This window comes from Daphnia carinata, chromosome 4 (genome assembly GCF_022539665.2).
Source record: "Daphnia carinata strain CSIRO-1 chromosome 4, CSIRO_AGI_Dcar_HiC_V3, whole genome shotgun sequence".
Classification (NCBI taxonomy): Eukaryota; Metazoa; Arthropoda; class Branchiopoda; order Diplostraca; family Daphniidae; genus Daphnia; species Daphnia carinata.
Genome location: NC_081334.1, coordinates 6,755,720 through 6,776,264, shown reverse-complemented (window position 1 = coordinate 6,776,264; position 20,545 = coordinate 6,755,720). Strand labels below are relative to the sequence as shown.

General features: G+C 41.3%; 4 protein-coding genes across 7 annotated transcripts; 2 read left to right on the top strand and 2 right to left on the bottom strand.

The window, feature by feature from the left end:
* Positions 1 to 1,805: 1,805 nt before the first annotated feature.
* On the bottom strand, positions 1,806 to 2,860 carry LOC130687340 (N-alpha-acetyltransferase daf-31-like). Its single transcript, XM_057510489.2, has 5 exons — positions 2,718 to 2,860; positions 2,510 to 2,649; positions 2,358 to 2,441; positions 2,159 to 2,299; positions 1,806 to 2,092 (listed from the first exon to the last, which is right to left on the bottom strand). Exons 1-5 carry the CDS (start codon positions 2,736 to 2,738, stop codon positions 1,900 to 1,902), a joined length of 579 nt encoding a protein of 192 aa, XP_057366472.1. The 5' UTR covers positions 2,739 to 2,860; the 3' UTR covers positions 1,806 to 1,899.
* A 1,362-nt stretch (positions 2,861 to 4,222) lies between these two features.
* Positions 4,223 to 9,730, top strand: LOC130687325 (rab11 family-interacting protein 1-like). The gene is made up of 12 exons (XM_057510468.2): positions 4,223 to 4,834; positions 4,894 to 4,932; positions 4,999 to 5,104; positions 5,166 to 5,303; positions 5,373 to 5,542; positions 5,663 to 5,728; positions 5,844 to 5,992; positions 6,071 to 6,258; positions 6,341 to 6,441; positions 6,802 to 8,619; positions 8,909 to 9,093; positions 9,157 to 9,730. Exons 1-12 carry the CDS (start codon positions 4,804 to 4,806, stop codon positions 9,295 to 9,297), a joined length of 3,132 nt encoding a protein of 1,043 aa, XP_057366451.1. The 5' UTR covers positions 4,223 to 4,803; the 3' UTR covers positions 9,298 to 9,730.
* Positions 9,731 to 10,444: 714 nt separating this feature from the next.
* Positions 10,445 to 15,786, top strand: LOC130687333 (quinone oxidoreductase-like). 3 transcript variants are annotated; one of them, XM_057510480.2, is made up of 7 exons: positions 10,445 to 10,606; positions 12,797 to 12,956; positions 13,026 to 13,279; positions 13,347 to 13,516; positions 13,583 to 13,736; positions 13,800 to 14,100; positions 14,168 to 15,786. In XM_057510480.2, the coding sequence occupies exons 2-7, from the start codon at positions 12,834 to 12,836 to the stop codon at positions 14,285 to 14,287; spliced, it is 1,122 nt and encodes a 373-aa protein (XP_057366463.1). In that variant the 5' UTR covers positions 10,445 to 10,606; positions 12,797 to 12,833; the 3' UTR covers positions 14,288 to 15,786. The 3 variants fall into 3 exon arrangements, with proteins under 3 accessions (XP_057366463.1, XP_057366464.1, XP_057366462.1); XM_057510481.2 differs by lacking the exon at positions 10,445 to 10,606 and adding an exon at positions 12,387 to 12,518; XM_057510479.2 differs by lacking the exon at positions 10,445 to 10,606 and adding an exon at positions 12,403 to 12,610.
* A 539-nt stretch (positions 15,787 to 16,325) lies between these two features.
* Positions 16,326 to 20,545, bottom strand: LOC130687337 (uncharacterized). Of its 2 annotated transcripts, none has more exons than XM_057510484.2 (4): positions 20,100 to 20,545; positions 18,981 to 19,355; positions 18,368 to 18,517; positions 16,326 to 17,455 (listed from the first exon to the last, which is right to left on the bottom strand). In XM_057510484.2, the coding sequence occupies exons 1-4, from the start codon at positions 20,320 to 20,322 to the stop codon at positions 17,223 to 17,225; spliced, it is 981 nt and encodes a 326-aa protein (XP_057366467.1). In that variant the 5' UTR covers positions 20,323 to 20,545; the 3' UTR covers positions 16,326 to 17,222. The 2 variants fall into 2 exon arrangements, with proteins under 2 accessions (XP_057366467.1, XP_057366468.1); XM_057510485.2 differs by having other exon boundaries at positions 19,038 to 19,355; positions 20,100 to 20,541.

Here is a 20,545-nt window from a genome sequence, read left to right as displayed (position 1 = left end):
TGTTTGCTCTAAAGGTAAATATAGATGTGTCTCCTTGTGACACTGTAATATATGTATTTTTTTTATTGATGGGATAGACTTTAGTGTGTGCTGGGACACGTCCAATTTTTTTTTTTTTAAATCTAACTGGGCTGGCCTTTTTTTTTTTTTTTTCAAGGTGTTTCTGAATTTGAAGGAGGTCATCTAGCATAAAATTTATTTAGTCTGTTCGCTTAAAACAGGGTGTAGATATCAAGTCAAATCGAACGTATTGTTTCTAATCAGCTGTAAGAAAAACACCAGAGTTTTTGGGTCCGTTCGACAACAACAAAGTTTTGAATCTAGATAAGTTTACTTTATATGGAATTTAAAGAGCCAAACCCGTTGCCAAGGCAAATAGAGAAACGAACATTTGCGTTTTTGATCGATTGATTCGTACCTATTCTAATTGATATTTTTCTATTTTATTTTATTTTTTTGGGAAACAATCCTGTTTTCTTTTTCTTGTGGCCGTCCTAATAATTTGTTGTGATTGATTTGTTCACCTCATTTCAACGGGGAATTTAATAGAAACCCGATTCATGTTTAAGTGAAGCAAATAGTCAATGAGATCAGTGATGAATAATTTTTAAATTTCATTTTTTTTTTTACAGGTTAATTGACGGTTATGTAGTTCCTGGTTCCGGGAAACACTTTCCCATTTGGGTCAAGGTATACACTGTGTTCTGTCCAAAAAAAAACTTGATCCAGTCAAACGGCAGTGAAAAAAACACACTCGCATCTTTCAGTGAATGAAAAAAAAAATGACAAACGGGCCGACCATTCAAGGACTTGTTGAGCGGCCCTTTATGTTTTTCTTCTGCTATGTAAACGCTTGGTCACAACACACTGTCTCTTTTCCCTTATATACACCTAAACCGGTGGTGTGTGTGTGTGGCATCTAAAAAAATTCCTCAGTCATCGCGTTATGACGCATCATTCGATTATCATCACCCAGCACGCGGTGGCAGCTTTCGAGAAAAACCCAAACAAGACAATAAGACATAAACCGGTTGTTTATTCGGCCAACTCTGTACAGCCTAGAAGGACCGAGGTTTTGATATCGCTTCGCCGATTCTTGCGGTTGCAACTTCCGCGACAATGCTTCAATGAGGTGCGAGACGAGAAACAAGAGCTTTATGGCACCGTACCCAATAATAGCGCTAATGACTGTCTGTAAATAGCCGAAGCGAAAGTAGGAAAGGACAAAAATACATCCAACACGAAGACATAAAAAAAGTGAGACAAGTCGCAGCTCGGTTTTCAGTTAGGTCAGCGTCAAAGAATGTGCTTTCAGCCAACGATTCAGTGTATACAGTACAGTGCGGTATGGCACTATCCCTTATGACTTTCTGCCCCTAGCTTGCTCTTCTTTTTGCCACCTCCGTCTTTTTTTCCAATTCCTAACCGAACGTTCCGACATCCCGTCACGTGTGAATGTACGTACGAGCGCCTACGTAACCGCTGCCGCGTCAATAGCAGGGCGGAGACAAAAGTCGGAGCTGAAGAGAAAGAACAGAAGAGAAATCTACCGATGTCTCACACAACATAACGAGCCTTTACTGTCTCTTTTTCCTCGCGGGGGAGGGAAAGGGAAGTAAGCATCCAGTCACAGCCAATGTGTCTTTTTTTTTGTTCTTTTTCTTAGCTCCTTCATAGTGTGCATACGTCTTCCTCCTTTTTTGGAGTCGTCGAGAATAAGGCTAATTCAGCATCACTCTCCATTACCAAAAGATTTGGGTTTTTTCCTTGATTCATTTTCCAGTAAAGTAAAGGTGCTGGTCATCTTCAATTGGTTTGATGATCTGTATTCACGACAATTCAGTCTTAAACATGTTCAGCTTAACCGTCAATTCAATTTCGGTCACTTCTATCTTTTATTCATTCTTCCATATTTCTGTTTTCTTGGGCAATCGCGGCTAGGCGCTTACGTTCTTCGGGCGTCTTAGTCTCGTAGAACGTAGTCGCATCTGCTGGTAGCGTATCGTTTTGCTGTGAAAATGATACCAAATCGCGCTTCATTGCGTAAGCATCTTCTCCGTCAGCATAGTACTTTGGCTCGATTTCAGATATCCTTTATCATAAAAACCAAATGTAAACAAAGTTGCTCTCTTTTAAAATTTTGATAACTCTTGCTTACGAGAATTTCAGGGTATTGGTGTAGAGATTAAGTGCTGCTCGGTTACTTTTTCTTACGTGAAGGGACACATACTTTGCATTGAAACATTCAATCATAGATCTGGATGCCTGGTCCATTAGCTTTTGAGCCAATCCCAATCGCCTGCAACAGAACCAAAGATTGTACTGATGCTAAATGGGGGTTTTAAGTCATGTTTTACCTGTGGGAACGTTTCACTGCAAGTGATGTGATGTGGCCATGGGGTTCATCCTCACTGTCTTCTTCCATTTTAGCTAAAACATACCTATGTAAAAGCACATGGTTAGTACATAGTTGCATTGCCGAAAGGCATTTTTTATAGCTAGACTGCACCCCACAATGTGTCCTTTCTCGTCTTCAGCAACATAACTGAGTTGAGGCCAGGAAAGACCATGATAGAAGAAATACTTCATTTGGTAGTTTTCCGGCAAGCATAAGAGGTTACAATGCTGCATGTTCATCAAGTCGTCCGGCTGGTGTTAACCAAAAATTACGATGAGATATGATTTTTATTCATATGCAGATAATTTTTTGGACTTACTCTGGCACACCGTATATTCATTTTGAAATATGAAACAAATATTTATGAACCAAGTTAAAAAAAAAAACTGTTTTTGACAACCCTTTGATTGGAAGTCGACAAGCAGACGACAGTGGCAAAGATCGGTTGCATTGGCAAATAGTGATCCTAAAGTAAAAAATACAACCGAAATCCGCAAAATTCAATATATTTTGGTTTAAATTTAACTGTCCTTTTAAAGCATTTAAATTTTATCGCCTAATCGAATAAGCCGTTTTACGACATTATGTTTTTTATGGATTTTTTCCTAAAACCATTAGAGTGTCGCCATCTATCGGGAAGAAAATGATATATTTAGATAATTTGACCTAATTTGATTTGACCGCGAAGAAAAGTTCACGATCATTATAAAACGATTGACAATTCAAGAAACTCTACCCTTTGAGTTTCCCTGCTGCAACAGACTGGATATTCACTTGTGTTTTACAAAATGCAAAATAGGTAACACTTTAACAGTCACACCTCCATTTCTTCCCTTCTCCCTCCACCAACCAATTTGGTCCCTGATTCCCTACATGTGCTCTGATTTTTTTTTGGTATAATTTATTTCAAGCAACATTTACTGAATTTAATATTAGCAAGTTAAATGTGTTTTGGCTCTTAATGACAGGGTCATTGCTTTCCAGCTAACAACAAAAATTGTCCCGTTAGCAAAAATACTGCAGAGCGGCAACGTCTTTGCAAACACAACTTGCTAGGTCCCAAATTAATGGCCGCTGTCAAATCAATCCTCAAACGCACCAACGGTAAATTGACGTCATGCTACCGACAAAGCTTGCGTTTTACTTGTTACGCTGTCAAAAAAGTTAGCTATTTCACCTTATTTTACCATCCAAAAGGTTTGACGAAAATCCAGAAAAATAATCGCAATATTGTTTTTATGACACACGGTCGAAAGTACTACAATGCACGTTTTCTCCAATAGTGATTCCTACGACAATTTATGTGCTGGGAAAAATTGCGTTACTTAATTACATTGGTTTTTTGTGGTAAGTGATCGAACCATACGACGATAGTCCATAAACTTTCACCATGAAGCTGACCCCGTTCGACGAAACTAAATCTATCCACAACCGCCCTCCCTCTCAACCTTTTCACTGGAAACTGGCACACGCTTCCCACACCACAATTTTTTTTACGGATATAACAAGCCGGGTCACGACAGTGCATTTTTTTAATACAAACCATATGTCGGCTAAATGCAACTTTCTACGCATTGCGTTCATATACACTTCCTGGTCTGAAAATAAAAGAGACCAAGAAAAGGCGGATTAAAGTCACCAATCGGATATTGAACCATGTAGTTCGTTCGTTTTTTGTTCTTTTCTGCCAGGTTTCAATTTCCGCAATGGATTTGTATTTGTTCTTGATACCCCCCCAAAAAAAGAAAGAAATTTTAAAAATTAACCTATACAACCAACGGAGGTTAGATGGCGTTAGCGTCACACCATAGAAAACCGCCTGACGTCCGTAAAAAAAATCCGTTCGTAAATCCTCCTCATTATACTACTGCAATCGGTGTTGGCAACATCAGGTCGCGCAGAGCTCGTACTTAATTGCAGTCATTTGAATAGTGGCAGATAACATCTTGCTACCAAAAGTGAAACAGCTCAACCGCCATTGCGAAAGCAATTTTATCCGGCAGCTTTAGAGGAAATTTTTTAACTCTCTTGGTGGCTGTGTGCAGTTCATCCTTTTCATCCTTTCGTCCCGCGTGACATCACTCTCGGGAAAACAAAACAGGCCCCGAAGGCCGGAAGTCAAATAACAGCATCGTGCTTTTTTTCTCTGTTTTACGGGTGAGTAACCGACCTTGACACCCGGCTATGAGCCTGCACTAGCAAATTTCATCGCGAAGCAATCTTGGATTGCTGACAGCTAGAGATTCTGTGTTGTTGTGAATCCTTATCACAATCTTTAGTGCTTACAGTCTTGTAAACCTGTTATAGTCTCCTAATTAACTTATATTCCCTATCCTTTTTCTCAACTCTTGATTGCTTTAAATCTAGTTACAAATAGCTGATACATCCACACAGCAACTTAAGGAATGTGGAGTCCAACGCATGTACAAGTCACAGGTACCAGCATGCTTTTCAGCTTGATTGTTCGTTTTGTAATCTCTTTTTAATGTATATAGTGTGCCGAGTGAAGGGACTGTTGACCAAGGGGAAGAATGGTATGATCATTGTATGTTTTGGAAAGACGTTTTGGAATAATTTTGTTTTTTCCCAAAAAGTTTCAGGTACAAATGATGCCTTTGTCACAATCTCTTTGGGAAAGGAGAAATTCCAGACATCGGTTAAACAAAAGGCCCTATCAGATCTAGAATGGCAGGAAGAATGTGAACTGTGAGTCATACAGTTGTACACAACATATGAATTGTTTATAATCTATTTATTTTCTGTTTAGAGCAATCCCTACACAAGGGAATACTGCAGAAATTGTTCTCACTGCCCTACATCAAAATTTCATTGGAGTCGACGAGTTTTTGGGCATGGTTGCATTGCCTCTCTCCAATTTTGATGTTTATGAAAGACCCAGAACAAAGTAGCAATTTTTTATTTGCAGTTCCGTTAGTTTGCCTCTAAATCTCTGTATTACAAAAATGTTTAACAGGTGGTATCCATTAAAAAGCAAGCCGGGCCAAGAGGGAAAAAATAAGAACCGTGGTGAGATCGAGGTTCGAGTGGCGTTTACCGTCAAGTCAGGATCACTGCTAGACTTATCCAAAAAAGAGAAACACAAGGGCTCATTCGGCCACCTGTCCCAGGCGGCACATAACATCGGTGAGTCTCGTTGAGTATCTTGTGCCTGATCGCATGATACCTTTCACTTGGTTGATGGTTCTGCTGGTCTGGACACGAAAGGTAATCAATTTTAATGCATGCCTTATCACGTCTAATCAGGGGGAAGTCTTATGAGCCTTGGCAAGGAGAAGAAAGGAGGTATCAAGAAGCTAGCCTCATCTGTTGGTAAGCATATTGTCTTTGATTGATTGCAGCAGTCAAAATTTTTCAAAATTTATTCCGTTTCATAATTTTGTACACCACTGTATTTTATGCTTAATGCCTTATGTTTTAAAATCAGGAAGCAAACTGAGGATGCCAAAGAGTGGTGCCCGGGATGAAAAAGGAGATGGTCGTCTTTCCCGCCATAGTTCTGGTCGGTATAGCGGTAAATATTCTAGCGGAGAACCGGACCCGGGCGTTATATCAGAAGATGACGATGAGTTTAGAGTAATGAAACAAACTTTTTTTGTCGTTCATTCTTGTTCCGGAGATCTGACTTTATGCTAAACGTTTTGTTGAATTTAGTTTGACGAGCTGTCACATAAAAGCTCTGGAAGTTCACTGAACTTGGCTGGTGGTAGTAGCAGTCTAGCTAGCGGCCAGGGATCACTGGAAAACCTTGGCGGCGGAGAGCTGCTTCGGCACAATTCAATGAAGCGTTCCGGCTCGTCAGCCACATTGCCAAACCGAGCCATTCAACCGTCGTCGTCTATGTGAGCACTAGATAAATTGATTCTTGTGAAATAATATTTTTTCCCCCCTATTAATTACTGTTTTTTATATATGTATTTTCAGTTCCAGTTTAGCCGTCTCTGTGACTAGCGGTGCGAGTAAATCGCCCACTCAACAACAAAGCGATTGGAATCAGAAATTCTTCGGAAGCAAACAGAGTAAAGGTGAGCCAAAGTCAATGACCGTTCAGCTTGCTTGCTTCATTCTTTTCCCCCTCCAGCCTCATACTTTTTTTTTAAATACTAAAAACTAGGTCTTTGTTTTTGGAGCTTGATTAATCGGTTGATGGGGTGTCCGCTTAAACCATTTTATTTATTATTTTTTTAAATTTCCATCCACAGTAGCTCATCTTGTTTGTTTTATCCCCGTTTCTGCTTTGTGAATGTTGATTTCGATCTTAACTAGCGCTTAGGGCCTTCATACTTAGCTAATGTTTACGCCAGCCGTTAGTAAACAACCACGAGTCAGCGGTGGTCAAAAGATCTCTCTCTCAACAAACGGTTCCGGCTTGGTTTTATCTGCAGTGTCGGAAGCGCCCGTCGGCAAGCAGCCGGAGGAAAAAGCAGGTGCTGCAATGACAACTGCTGCTATGTCAACTGCCGCAGCTGTTTTACATTCCTCATCACCGCCCTCATTAGTGGCAGGGGGAGTGCCGTCCATCATCATCCAGGATTCTTTTATTGTTGAAAAGCCATCGCTCTCACCGTCCGCTTCGCCTCCTTCCAGTAAACAGAATAGCAGTGCCGCTCCTGTCCCAAAAGCCCGCGTCATCAAAAGCCACGAAGTACCGGTGGAAACGGATCCCCCTGCTGTCGTTCCTCAGGCTCGCCAACGCAAGGATTTACCCACCGTCGACGAAGTCCCGATCGTGGAGGTGCAGCCCATATCTGCAGGTGAGGAAGCAGAAGCCGAGTTTGACACTGGCCAATCACTATCGGCTCGACCCCGCATGTCGTCATCACCACCCTATCCTTCTTCTTTCCCTGTCGGTGTCAATGATGAACCTGTTGCTCGACAACCGCCTGTTCCTAAACCCAGAAGAAGTCCAGTCCCTCCACTTTCTGAAGTGTCGAATGAACCTTTGCTTCCGTCCTATGATTATTCAATAATGCAGCAGCCAGTCGTTCTGCCCAGAAGCATATTGGAGATTGACGATGCTCTCAGCCAGCCTCAGCCCATTCAGTTGAACCCATTCGAATCTGATTCCTCTGAGGATGAAGAATTTTCAGATCTGGAAGAGGATGATGACCGTGACGATGTTTTGGACGTTACTTACAATAGGAACGAGCCTTTACACGTGCTTGTTTTGGGCAATGTTGATGAGGCCGACGAATTGATGTTGGACGAGGACAGTGTGTGCCAGATGCTAGAGAAGGTTATCGAAGAACACGATCGGCAACCCTCCGTCACGGCTGTAGAAGTACCGCCCCCTAAACCTGCTCGTTCGTCTAACGTAGTAGAACTCTACAACACCGATTCGAGCGATGACGAAGACGAAGGCCAAGAAGATCTGATGGAAACGGAAGCTACGGTCGATTTTTTCAACGATAAAACGATTGAGATCAGTCCAGTTGAGAAAATCCAGGAGGAAGGTTCCAGCATTGCCCTGCAAACTTCTGGTCGCGTAGAGGAGACTCCTATTAATTCTTCGCCCAAAGATGTTCGACGTGATCGCCTCTTTAGTTTGTTCTCTACACCAAATAGCGAAACAGATACCGAACAGCGATCGATTGGCGTAGTTGAGTTAGATTGGTCAGAGAACAGTAAAGAAGATGGTAGTCAGGGATTCGGCGGTAGCGAGCAATTGTCATCGGCAATGACGGCCGCTTCTAATTCAGAAAGTGCTAAGACTATGGATAGTGCCGTCTCAGTGACCGATGTAGAGCATCCGCACGAAATTAGCCCTTCGTATTCACCGCCCTCGGAAAACGTTGTCCAAGCATTAAATCGTCCCCTGGCTGCACTTTTATTGCCAAACGATATGCTCTTTACTCCGCCAACTGCTACGCCGCTACAGCTCACACCTGCTACAATTCAGACACCTCATTCTGTCCAATCAACTGCGTCCAACCGCGCCCGACAAGCCCAACTGTCTTGGGATAATTACGACATGGCGATGCTATCACAAAATTCTTCTGATGATAACGTTGCCGTTGGCGGCGCTCGTCGCTCCATCGTGCCCTATGAGCCGGTTGATGAAGAAGCTAAAGCTCGACGTAAAAGAATATCATTGGCCCCCTGTCTCAAGTCGCTGACCCTGGAATCGCCATCCTGCGACCAGTCGGCTGGCTCGCCTATCACGGAAGACGACGAGGACGATGTTGGTGCTGGAGAACAGGCGGGTAAACACTCCCTCCCAATCGATCCTTTAGCTACCCACGGCACTTTAAAGTATCAAAACCAAACAACAACAACAAAAAAACAATCTAAAATTTAATCTAACCCACTTGTTTGATTTGCTTTCACCTTCCACTTTTTCCTGCATGAATTTGGGATATGAATTTGCTGTTGTCACTAACATTAGTTGCAAGCCTTGTCTACTTTTATGCACAATTTTCTTCGTCTTTTATTATGAGGCATGGTTTTCTAATGAGTTCACTTGTTTTTCATTTTATTTCGCTCTATGAATAGCAACGACACCTTCGAGTGCCAATGAGACGCATCGCATGAAAATGGCGGCTTCGTTTCACCAGCGTGTCGTTGTCGGTGAAGATAAGCCGGCCAATAATAACACGCCCCGCGATCATCATCGTACTCCGCGTGATTCATCCACTTCCGAAGATAGACTGCGCATCTATCAGGAAAAATCCCGCGAGGTGACTTGTTTGCTTTCAGTTAATTATATTCCGTGTCGTAATCGTTGTTTGTTTGGCTTCTAGGGATTGATTGATTTGCTTGAAGAACGAGATAATGAAATTTCAGATCTGAAAGACTATATCGACAGTCTGTTGTTAAAAGTGATCGATACGTGCCCCACCGTCCTCCAAACGCCCATTAAAGCCAAAACATTGCGAAATTAGCCACGTTACCCGTCCGTTAAGAGACCACATTCATGTGTCAGAGTTGATGTCATTTCTGTGTATTTTCTTTAATTTTTTTAATCAGTTATTTCATTTTTACACGCGTAGTGGTCTTCTATACCATTCCTTCCAAAATTCCTTCCGACAATAGGGATCGTCGCTGAATTAAAATAACGCCATTCCTCAGCCTAAAAAGTGCGATAATTCTGTTCTCGTGTTAAATGTCGCTTTGGGGGAAAACAAAGATATGAAATGAAAACAAGGACACATACCGAGGACGTGCCTTACCAACTGAAAATGAACAGAATCGTTTGTTGCCTTCTTGTTTTCGATTGTTTTTGCCCGATCCATCCAGTTGTGTGCGAATCATTTTTATCGTAATGTTCCGTTTCCTTGCATATTTCCCTATTAATTAATAAATAATATATTAAAACAGATTGTTCTATTATTATTTATGCGCGCAAGCCTTGATTTCACAGAACCGAAAATAGCAATAGATGGCGTAGCTGTACCCTTTGTTTTCTTTCTCAATCGCCAATTGATCTGGTTGCAAACATGTAACGTGGATTTAATGCCGAATAAGTAAATAGTTGCACAGAAGAAGCATCACGTGCTGAAAATAGAGTTCAATGCAAATATCGCATTGATGTTACATTTGCTCAGAAAAGATGTGTTGCTTATTGAGTTGTGAAGCCATTTTTTATTTAGTCAACTGAGAATCTATTTTATGATAATTCTGCTAAATCCTTTCTAAATAGAACGTAGTAATTATGCTCTATCCGTTTTTGTATTGTTTCGTCGAAGGATCAATAGGAAACAAGGGATTTCGAGTTATTACGAGAAAAAAACTAAACATGTGGTTTATTTATAGTTTTTGTATTGACTTCTTTGCATACAGTATCTATTGGGAAATATAGATAGGACAGCTCTGTCGCTTTTCAAGACGAAGACTTCTCACTTCGCTTGTGGCGGTACCGGGTGGACTATAGATCATAAACTTTCAAGTCTGCCATCTAGCAAAGCTGTTGCGATTGTATTATGGATTACAGACACCCGTGGCGCTGCACGAAATCGGCTCACAAGAGTTCACTCTCTCCACCTCTGTCTCATCGGCCATCGCCATCATCCCCACATCTGTTTTTCAGCAAAACAACAAGAGTGCACGTACCTCACAGCAGTTGAGCTTCAGGCTTTGTCTGACCGAATCTCACGCACGTCTTCATGCAAATAGTTTGTTCGTGGTTGCTTGCTTTCACGGAAACCAGTTCTGCCGTTCTTACCGCTTCAAGCAGCAGCTGAATAAGTCCAGGTAATCTCGTGGTTTTCCCTTCTCTTACTTCCTCTAGCAAAGTATGTTCAATTCACCGACCAAAAGAAGAAAGAACCTTGAACTGACTCATTTAAAGTGCTTATTATGGCTTGAAGAAAACGTATCTTGCCCGGCTTTTATCCCATTTCTTTGTTGTTTGGTAACAAGAACACTTTGGAACTATCTCATTGTAAAAAGATCAAGGAAATCCAGACTGGTTTCCATTTTCATCGTTGGTCAAAAATTGATCGTTTCCGCCTGAAAAAAAAGTCATACCAAATTAATATTCCTTTGTAATTCGAATGCGATAAATTAGCCAAGTCATTTACGTTCTCTTTTAAATCAAAAAAGCTAGAATTTCTTTGTTGTTTGATGAGAGGAAGTTTGGAGGAGTAGCTGGGGGTGTGGCGATCTGATCACGTGCACGAGTCGTGCTTTGCTGCGTGAAAAGCTATCGGGAGAATTCTAGGACACAGACACAAGCGGAAAAGACACGCAAGATCTGATTTCTTTTTTGTAAATAATGACGACACTTCTAATTAGCGTACAGCTTGAATACTTGCGTATCGCAGCAATAACTGCGGCATCTCGTCTGTTTCCATCACCATGATTATGTTGTTGGGATATTGACGACGGAAATGGGGAATCGGCTGTTATCGACATCCTCTGCTGGAAAGAAAACCGATTTCATTACGTCATATTTGTTTGTTGAACTGGACTTGGCCGGTGTAGGCTACAGTGTCCTTCTTGGTCACATCCCCGATATGGTGAAGAGAAAATGAATTGAGAGAACTTTTCGTGACGAGTTCGATAACAAAAACAAGACACCGGTCGGAAAGTGCGCAGTAGACTAGAAAAAGTTATACTAGTTTGCAATTTTATGAGTTGTTTGTTTTTAGTTTTAGTTATTATTGTTTTAATTTTGAATCCTATTCCATGAAGATAAAAAAAATCCGGAGATAGGAAAACAGCAAGTGGGGAACTAGAACGACCTTCGTGACTAAGAGATAAATTTGTTTGCACTTTTAAAATAGACGAAAACCGAAAAGAAATTGAATGTTGTTGTTGTAGAGATTTATTCAAAAAATGTAGTCGAGACGTGACGATCTTCAACAACATGGCCGAATATTCTCAAAATACGAAGCCATTTTGGAGGTCCGTGAATGCAAATAAGGAGATTGGTTGTTGTTGTTTTCGGTTTAGTTTGACTGGGTTCGTTTTCGACCTTTTTATATCGTAAACAACTTCGTATTTATATCGATATTTCTCGGTGTATCGTCTACGATTTGACCCTTTTCGTTCACACTGACTTTTCAGCTTTAAACGTGATCCATACATGGAGTTGTTTACTTCTGTAAGAACGCCTTGAGCCGAATTTTGATTACCGGTACACCTGTTCTCCACTACCCACACCATGTTTGCCAATTAAATAAAACTAGTTTATTACATTCTCAAGAGATGGAAAAAATCCAAAGCTGTTGCCACCATAGCATCGATTTAGTTCGTTTCTTTTCTTTTTTTGCGCAATTTTGCGCAATGGCGGGAGGCTTTCCCCTTTCCCTACGTGAAAAAGACCAGCATCGATTTTCACGGGGCCGAGGACGTAGACTAGCTCCTTGGTGTTCTCTTTGCTCCTCTGACGGAACTGTGCTGTCCACGTGTTCTCGGGGTGCTCGCTTCGTGATTGGCCCTCCCGACCTGGCTATTGGTCGCGAGCGTCGGAGATAGCGTCACGCAACGCGCCGACTCCCGACGCCACTCCTCCTAGCGGCCCGCATAAAGCCAACCTTCAGCTGCTTCACGCTATCCATTATTCCCTGCGAAATCTCAAGGAACGCACTGTGCAAATCTCCCGCTCCAAAGTTTCGAAATAATCCTTTTGTTCTCTTGCGAGTGGGGACAATAGATTCTGGTATAATATTCTTGCTAAAAGAATTTTAATAGATTTCGTTAACACAAAAATTGTGCAAAAATGCCCGTCGAGTGTCTCATCCCTGATGACAGGTTATAACTCCTTTTGTTTTGTTTTGGTTTTTTGGACGGACATAGAAGACAGAAAATCGATACTTTTGTCTTTTGATCTGTCGACTTTAGCAGACTAAACTTGAATGTGTAACGTGTAACACGGTCACCGAATTTTTTTTTTTTTTTTTGCAATTCTGAATTTATTCTTTTCCTATGTCCCATTAGGTTGTCGAAATATCCCCCAACAACTCCATCATCAAGAATGAACCGTGTGTGCAAGCAAGTTAGCATCGAGAGTCCGGCTACGGTTGGCATGAGCAAGGAGTATGTCTTCCAGTATGACGTCATGGTACCAGACGTACCAGCATTGGGAGCCCGTGTCAAAGTAATTTAATCTTACTTGTACGTGTAATTACTTAATCTCTACAGACATCTTTTCTCTTTGCTACCATAGGTGATGTGTGCTGGAGCTTGTTACAGACAAAGATCTGCCAGTGTTTCCAGTACCTCGAGTACTTGCTCGATGGGTAGTGACAGTGGTCTCTGTACAACCAGCACCTCTAACCGTGGTCTCCGTGACTCATCTTTCTATCCTGGTTATGAGGTAGCTGGAGTTGTTGAGTCAATTGGTGAAGAAGTAGAGACTAGCTGTGGAATTAAAGTTGGTGATCATGTCATTGTCTACCCCTTTGACGAGTGCCCTCCAGGGTATTAACAGCTTTAAAACATTATTTTGAAACAACACATAAGAAATTCATTTTCTTTTTTTTAATAGATACGCAGAATACATGAGTGTGCCAGAAATCAATTTTTTAGTCAAGATTCCCGATGAGATGTCCTTGTCTGTTGCTGCTATGCTACCTTCTGGTGCTCTTTGGGCTCTCAACACTGTCCAGAAAGCCGAGGATGTTGTCCGACGCATTTCTGAAGAGAAAGGACCCGAAGGTTTGTCTAGCTACACGCTGTTAGTAACACTAGAGCTTGATGATTATTCTGTATATTAACCAACAGGAATGTGCCACATCCTGGTTGTCGGTACTGGTGGTTTGGCTCTTTGGGCCCTTCGTCTTGCTCGATATTTCTTCAGCGAAAAACAACATCGTGTTCACATTGCCGTAGCGTGCCTTCGTGATGAGGGCTTTTGCTTGGCTCAGGAATCCGGAAAGTATGTACCAACTAAATCACACAATGTGAAAATAATCATATAAAATAATTTTTTTTTCCGTAGGGTGGATGTTATCCAATGGAATGAAGAGCTCTACGAGCGCATCCTAATTGAGAGGACCAAAGATGCCTGCCATGGTCAGGTGGACGTCGTGATCGATTTTGGCACTACTTCGCGCAGCCTCAACCGATCTATTCAATGTCTAAGCAAGGGCGGCGTAGTTTTCCTCGGTCATGAGACAGCCGATCGCCTGCTACCCAAATTCTCGCGCAAGGCCGAAGAATACGGCATCACCATAGAACCAGTCGAGACTGGAACTGTGGAACAGCTCAAAGAGTTGGTCGACCTCGTTCACTCTGGCAAGGTATTTAATAACTTGCATCAGTTTCAAATAAATTGCCGTTTATCATTGCTCTATTTTTTTGTTGCAGGTTCAACCTCCACCGCACAGCGTTTTCCCAGCTGAAGAAGCTTCCGAAGTGATCAACAAACTTTGCAAATCTGAAATTCCCGGCAGGGCCATTCTTCAATTCCATTCCTCAGCTCAGTAAAAAAAAAAAAAACAAAAAAAACAGAGACAAAACAAAGATTTAAATAAGATAAATTAACGAAAAAATATGGCGTGGTAGGGGTTGTAAAAATATCCGCACAGTTAACTGGAGGGTGAACAGCATCCGTGTTAGGCTTAGGTCGTTTCTGTTTTTCCTTTTTCTTTCCATTGTCAATTTGATTTTATTTACGTTCCAGTTATAACATTTCTGTCCATTCCTTCTAAACCAACATTCTCTTGTTTAATTTTCGGTTACGCACCGAAAAAGAAGGGCTCAGGCTCGATTCGTCAAATTGCACTCCTTTTCAAACCTTTTAACTACTCCCATCAACTCAGTGACAAATTCTTTTCATTTCTTAGTATACAAACAGGAAGACATTAGAAACAATCCCTCCCTACTTCCTCCCATATAATATTTAGATTAAAACCCGTGTACATGGCAGGGACTACTAGTAGGGGACATGAGATGTAGCTCCCGTCCTGAGGCGGGTGTGTAATGGCATTCTCACGAGAAATCGCAAGCGGGTCAAAGCCAAGGGAATTAAAGACAAATATTAATGTCTTGGGACATTTTCAATATCTTGAATTTGTTTTTCGCCCTGTTGCTGTGGCGACGTTTCCGTTAATTACCATTGTGTTTTGTTTGAATGGTTGCATTTGCTTTTGTAATTTCATTCGTCATTCAAGCAACGATTCAACTGAGGTTGAGAGAGCTCGGTTGACGCGGGTGACACGTAGTTTCATTAAGAAAGATATGGAACTCTTTTAATTTTCCAAAATTGTTTCTGTGTGTTTGGGATCTCAAAGTAGTGAGACGTTGATCGAAAGTCGGCTAGAAAGCGTCGATCAGAGTGCAAATTTTAATAACCATTTTAAAAAATTCAAGACAGTCTGAGGAGTCCAATATGGGTAGAAGAAACCGATTAGAAAACAATCAGCACATGCCGGTGAGTGATGAACTAGAAACTTTCATTTGTTTTTTAAGTTTTTTTTCCTCATGATGTTGCCCTCCTTTTCCTAGACAGTCGGTTGTTGTGTCGACCACCGACGCTCCCTTGTTCTTATCATATTCTTTCCGTTTGTTGCGAACTTTCTAAAATTATGTCATTTACCACCATTGTCAATCCAGCATCAAATGTGAAGAATCTAGAGCATTCGGTTGGTCACCAAAAAGAAAAATGGGGAAATGAGATATATCTCGTTTTGTCCTGTGGTGTGAACCTTGAAAAGAAAAGAAAGGAGCATTTACTAGTTCTTGAAAAACTACGCAGTCTGAAACCTATTTGAATCGCCCCATGTTTCTTTTGATGATGATAATGAAAATCGTTTCGATCTGCGGATATAAACATTAATTGTGATGGATCGTAGATATATATTCAACACCTCTCCCCAATATCTGCTTTCACTCGTTGATGGAAACCTCTGTTTCTGCCCTCCCCCTGTTCACGTCGATGTATATCATAATAATATGGAATAAAATGACATGTTTCTTGCACACAACGCCATTTTAAATCGTAGCAATGCTGCCGTTCGTTCTGATTATTTTGACAATTATTGTATTTTCAAGCTTAACTTGATTCTAAATAACTTTTTATGAATAGTTTTTTTATTAAAGGAAAAAATTTAGTTTAAATTTAATAACTTGGAAAATCAGTGAAACGTGCAATGGTGTTGCACCATCGAGAAAAGGTGGTCATTCGATCAACTAGCAGGGATGGGAGGGAAACGTGTTTTCAAAGGTCCTCCATATTTTTTGTCATTGTGTTTGCTGTCCTGCCAACTGACTAACGTGCACAATCATGAAATAAACAACAAGAAAGAAGAATCTCCAGTTCAGAGCTGGACGTTGAACCTGATAACTGGAAATTCATTTTCAAGGTAAGCGACTTTTTAATTCATTCAATGGATGCATGGTTCGCCTCATGATCTCTGATTCTAAATTCGTCTCGATGTTCAATTTTCGAAGGAATTCTCAGTACGAGTTGAGCTCGTTCAGACGTACTGAGAATTCAGTTGAGTAAGGAACCGTTAGGTAATGGACGTTTGAATGCTCTCGATATATTTCCGGAATAGTTAGATAAATTTGACTCTTTTTGTCATCGTACAGTGTTACAAAGGGATGGACACTGGGCATCTTTTTTTTTTCTTTTTGCTTTACGTCTATGGTGAGATCAAATGCTGCGTTTGAAAACAGTACAGAATCGATCGACATTGAGGAAACAAAAAACACAAAAAAGTTTCGTTAAAAAAACTCAAATCAAGAGTATATCAGATCACGAACGGAATAAAATCATTTGATCCTGCCTATTTTCCTTTTAAGTAGAGCTCGTATCGCCTTGACTTGAGTTGAGTGAACAACATCGAATGAGAACGGGACACACACAGATACAGACAAATAGGTGAAGTTCAACAACAATCGAAATGTGCAAATGTAAAATGAATTAGTCTAATCATTGACATGATACGTTACGTAATATCGCCTACCCAAGATCACTTTGAAACATCGGAGGGTACTTTTTCACGCAGTGAAATTGGAATTGAAAGCTAATATAAGATAAGTTGGAAATGTAAACGAAAGATGGAGACCATACATGCAGTTGTATACAGAAAAGCTTTTGACTGGCGCGCTCTACCGTAGCTTTCTACCATTGGTGGCTAGACGTGGGCATTACACCATTAATTACTTGATTGACTTGCCGTTCCATCCGTCCCTCATTTTCATATCTAGTATATACCCCGAGACTTACTTATACTATATATATATATTTATAAATATATATATATATGTAATGAGAATTTAAAAATGAAAAATCGAGTTTAAGGGAAAGCGGAACAGGCCAAATAGATTGGCTCTTTTCAGCAGTGTGTACTTGTCTGTAAAGGGGTTTTGAGGATGTGTGTGTGTGTATGTGTGTGTGTGTTTTTAAATTCCCTCATCAACGGCGACGACCTAATCCCGTCCATAGCAGAGCAGGATCATACTGATGATTCCTGTGATGATGACGTGATGTTTCTGACTGTCCAGAGCCTGGTCCTCCCATGGCGACGAAACCCTTTAGACGGGAATAACGCCTTTGCTGTTGTTGGACAGGTGATGCATTGCCTCTTTCCGATCCTGTTGCCGTTCGAAGGGCCTGATAGTTGGGGAGTTCTTCGTAGTCTTCCAATCCTATTAAACACCATTAAACATATTAGTGTATCCATAAAGATTGGGATTTCTCTTTTTTTATTGTTGAAAGGCAATGTGATGATCGTAATAGGAAATTGAATTCGTCGTTGCCATGGGTAACGCGTAAACAAATTCTTGCGCGCTCTTTGCCCTGTCCCACAGATGGCGCGCTAGTCGTGGCTCTCAAATCTGACGTCATTTAGATTGGCGCTGATTTTAAATCGATTCCACTAAATCACGTCCGCTTTCTACCCTCTTTATCCTTTCAATAATGTTGTTTTCAATCCTTCCGATTCGCATTCAACTTAAGTTTAAGAAGGTGATAAAAGGGGAAAAAACTTTGATTTTTTTACGCTTTATTGATTGCGCAGCAAGTTTAGAGACAAGTCTCTGGAATTGCTTTAAATATATTCTTTGAAATGAGGGGTCAGTTATCTTTGTAGTACCCCAGTATTGATCCTTGTAACTTTTGCTTTAAAAGTTTGGAATGATCTGATTTTCTCATTGACACCAATTATCGTGTCGTTCATGCTAACGCGTTTCTTTAGCTTCTAAATCCCAAATTTCAAGATCGGTCTTTCATTTAGCAACGCAACAAACTTTTCTCTTTCTTTCTCTTTTTTGCACATCGGAAGTTGTTTTATCTTTGAAGTTGAGAATAACTTAATTGGTTCTCTGTCTTCGAATAGCAGTGAAACACAGGTTTGATTTGCTAAATAAGCAAACTATCCATTCTCGCTTTTTATGTTTAAACTTTGCACTTTCAATTAAAACGAAACAATTTCTTTCCACAAGCGTTATCTAATGCTCCCCCCCCCCCCATAGAGATAAATTAGCGTCTTGAGAACCCTCCATTTCGTACGCAACACGTAGGGTAGGCACTAGAAAACCGTCAGAACGTGAGATTCTCACCTGCAATTTGCGAGAGGTCGTCATCAGAAAGTCTAGGGGCAGTTGAGTCCTGTTGTTCAGACACGGCAGCTGCGGCTTCCTCGGCCACCGTCTCCACATCTAAATTGCTCCGAAGTTCATCGAAGAATTTTTTCATATCGCCAAAGACACCTATTGCAACACAAACGAGAATAAAGATTTAGGAACACATAAATTGCTCGCGCGTCATGCGGCTTCGATGGAGAGCATAGAAATTGGGGACACAACGCTTCTGTATCTATTTATGCACCTAGCCTTTGCTCGTAAAAGAAAAAAAAAGATCGTCCGTGTTTAATCGGGGCTATTTTTGGCATTTAGTGTACCAATGGGTATAGTGACAAGTAATAAAACGAAGCTTCACGATCGGAGATGTGAACCCTCGTGAACCCATGGCCGACTGCTCTATAGACCTGAAAATAAAATCTACCTTGCACATTGTACATCATGTCCATTGCCCTCAATTTGATTTGCCCGCCCACCCCGAGGTGTGTGACTAATGTGTGAAACACTAGACAATTTGCTACTTCTTTTTTTTTTTGCCCCTCTTTTTTTTAGGGGGGTTTATTGCTTTTCTTTTCGTTTTGTGAGCACACACCTACGCTAACGAAAGGCTTGAGTTGAGGAGCGGGAGGAGGAAGAGGGCGGGGCTTACCCAAGCCCAAGAGCTGATTGAGATTTTGTTGTCCAGCAGCGTCCGTTCCTTCTTTGTTGTCTTCGCTATTGTCAATCGCGTCGGCACGTTGCGCCGTCCTCATCACGTTGACCTGTCGCTTGTTGAGTTGCTTTTGCTGCTTAGTCCCGTTTCTTTTCCTTTGGTTCGTCTTGTTCTTCCTGTTCGGAGATTTTTTGTTGCGACTATGTTTCGGTGACCAAGGTGATCGATCGTCCTTCCTGATTGGCTTTCGCGAAACGGAAGAAACTGTTGGTTCGGCTACTGCAGCGTAGTCGTAATCCGTCATTTGTTTCAATCCTGGTCGAAAAATAGAGAGAAGAAAAAAAAAAGAACTAGGATAAATAAAGAAATCGACTTTGCGTGACCTTAAAATTGGGCAATTTGTGCCACACAGACATACACGGGTGACCTGCCATGGCGATTTATTTCAGCTCATTTGACTATCGCGCACTTAGGTTGTCACGATAATGTAACAACAGAGCACCTCTCCCTTTACAGTCGAGTCAAAGAAGATGGGCGAAAAGAAAGAGGAGCGGAGAGATTGACGTCATTGTCGACACAACGCCTTGCACATCTTATCATATGCTCGGCCATGCAATGTTGGCTGTGTATACTGGTATTATTATTATTATTATTCACCTGTGTGTGTATATTCCCTTACTGCGATTTCGAACGTGAAAAGAGCGCGAAGGCGAAATACTATGTCTCTAAAACGAGCAAAGTATACAAGAAATGAAAGACGAGGCAAGGTCTTTTCCGTATTCAGTCAATGGCTGTGCGTGAGTCAAACGCTCACGCACGTCAACGAGACGTGCTATTTTTTGCCAATCAAGGTGACGGACCGCTGCGAGCTCGTTGTGTATTAAATGATCAGCATATGGGGGGATGAGGTTACTACATGGGAAGGGCAATTGGCAGATCGTAGATCCATCACTATGGGCGTTTCGAAGTTAACTAACTCCCGAAAAGTCCCCCCCCCCCTTTTTTTTTGCTGTAACTAATGAATACTAAAAAGAGAGGTGGGGAAAAAATGGAGCTTACCTCTTGATGAATGACGAATAGGGTGATGTCCATTTTTCTTATTTTTACCCTGGCTGTTGATCTCTTTCTTGGATTTTGAATGTTTCCGGACGGCCGGTCGACTGGAGACGATGGTTTCTTCCGCATCGTCCCCGGTCACCGCCGGATATGAAGAAACACTTTCCAGGACAACCAAAAACGAGAGCACTAATAACACGAACCAAACTGTACTGTAGAACCGCATTTTTTGCAATAATGTCTTCAGTATACAGGACGCTTGAATACTTGCGGCCTATTCTCCGTATCTATTTTAAATAACTGAGTGGCTGGATACGTCGGTCGCAATAAAATCGAATCAAATTGATTGCACGGACCAAAACTATAACTAAAAAAATCTTTTACAGTCTTCTCTCCTTTTTGGAACGTGTTGCGCGTACTTGCGGCTAGCTTCGTGTTCAGTTACCGAA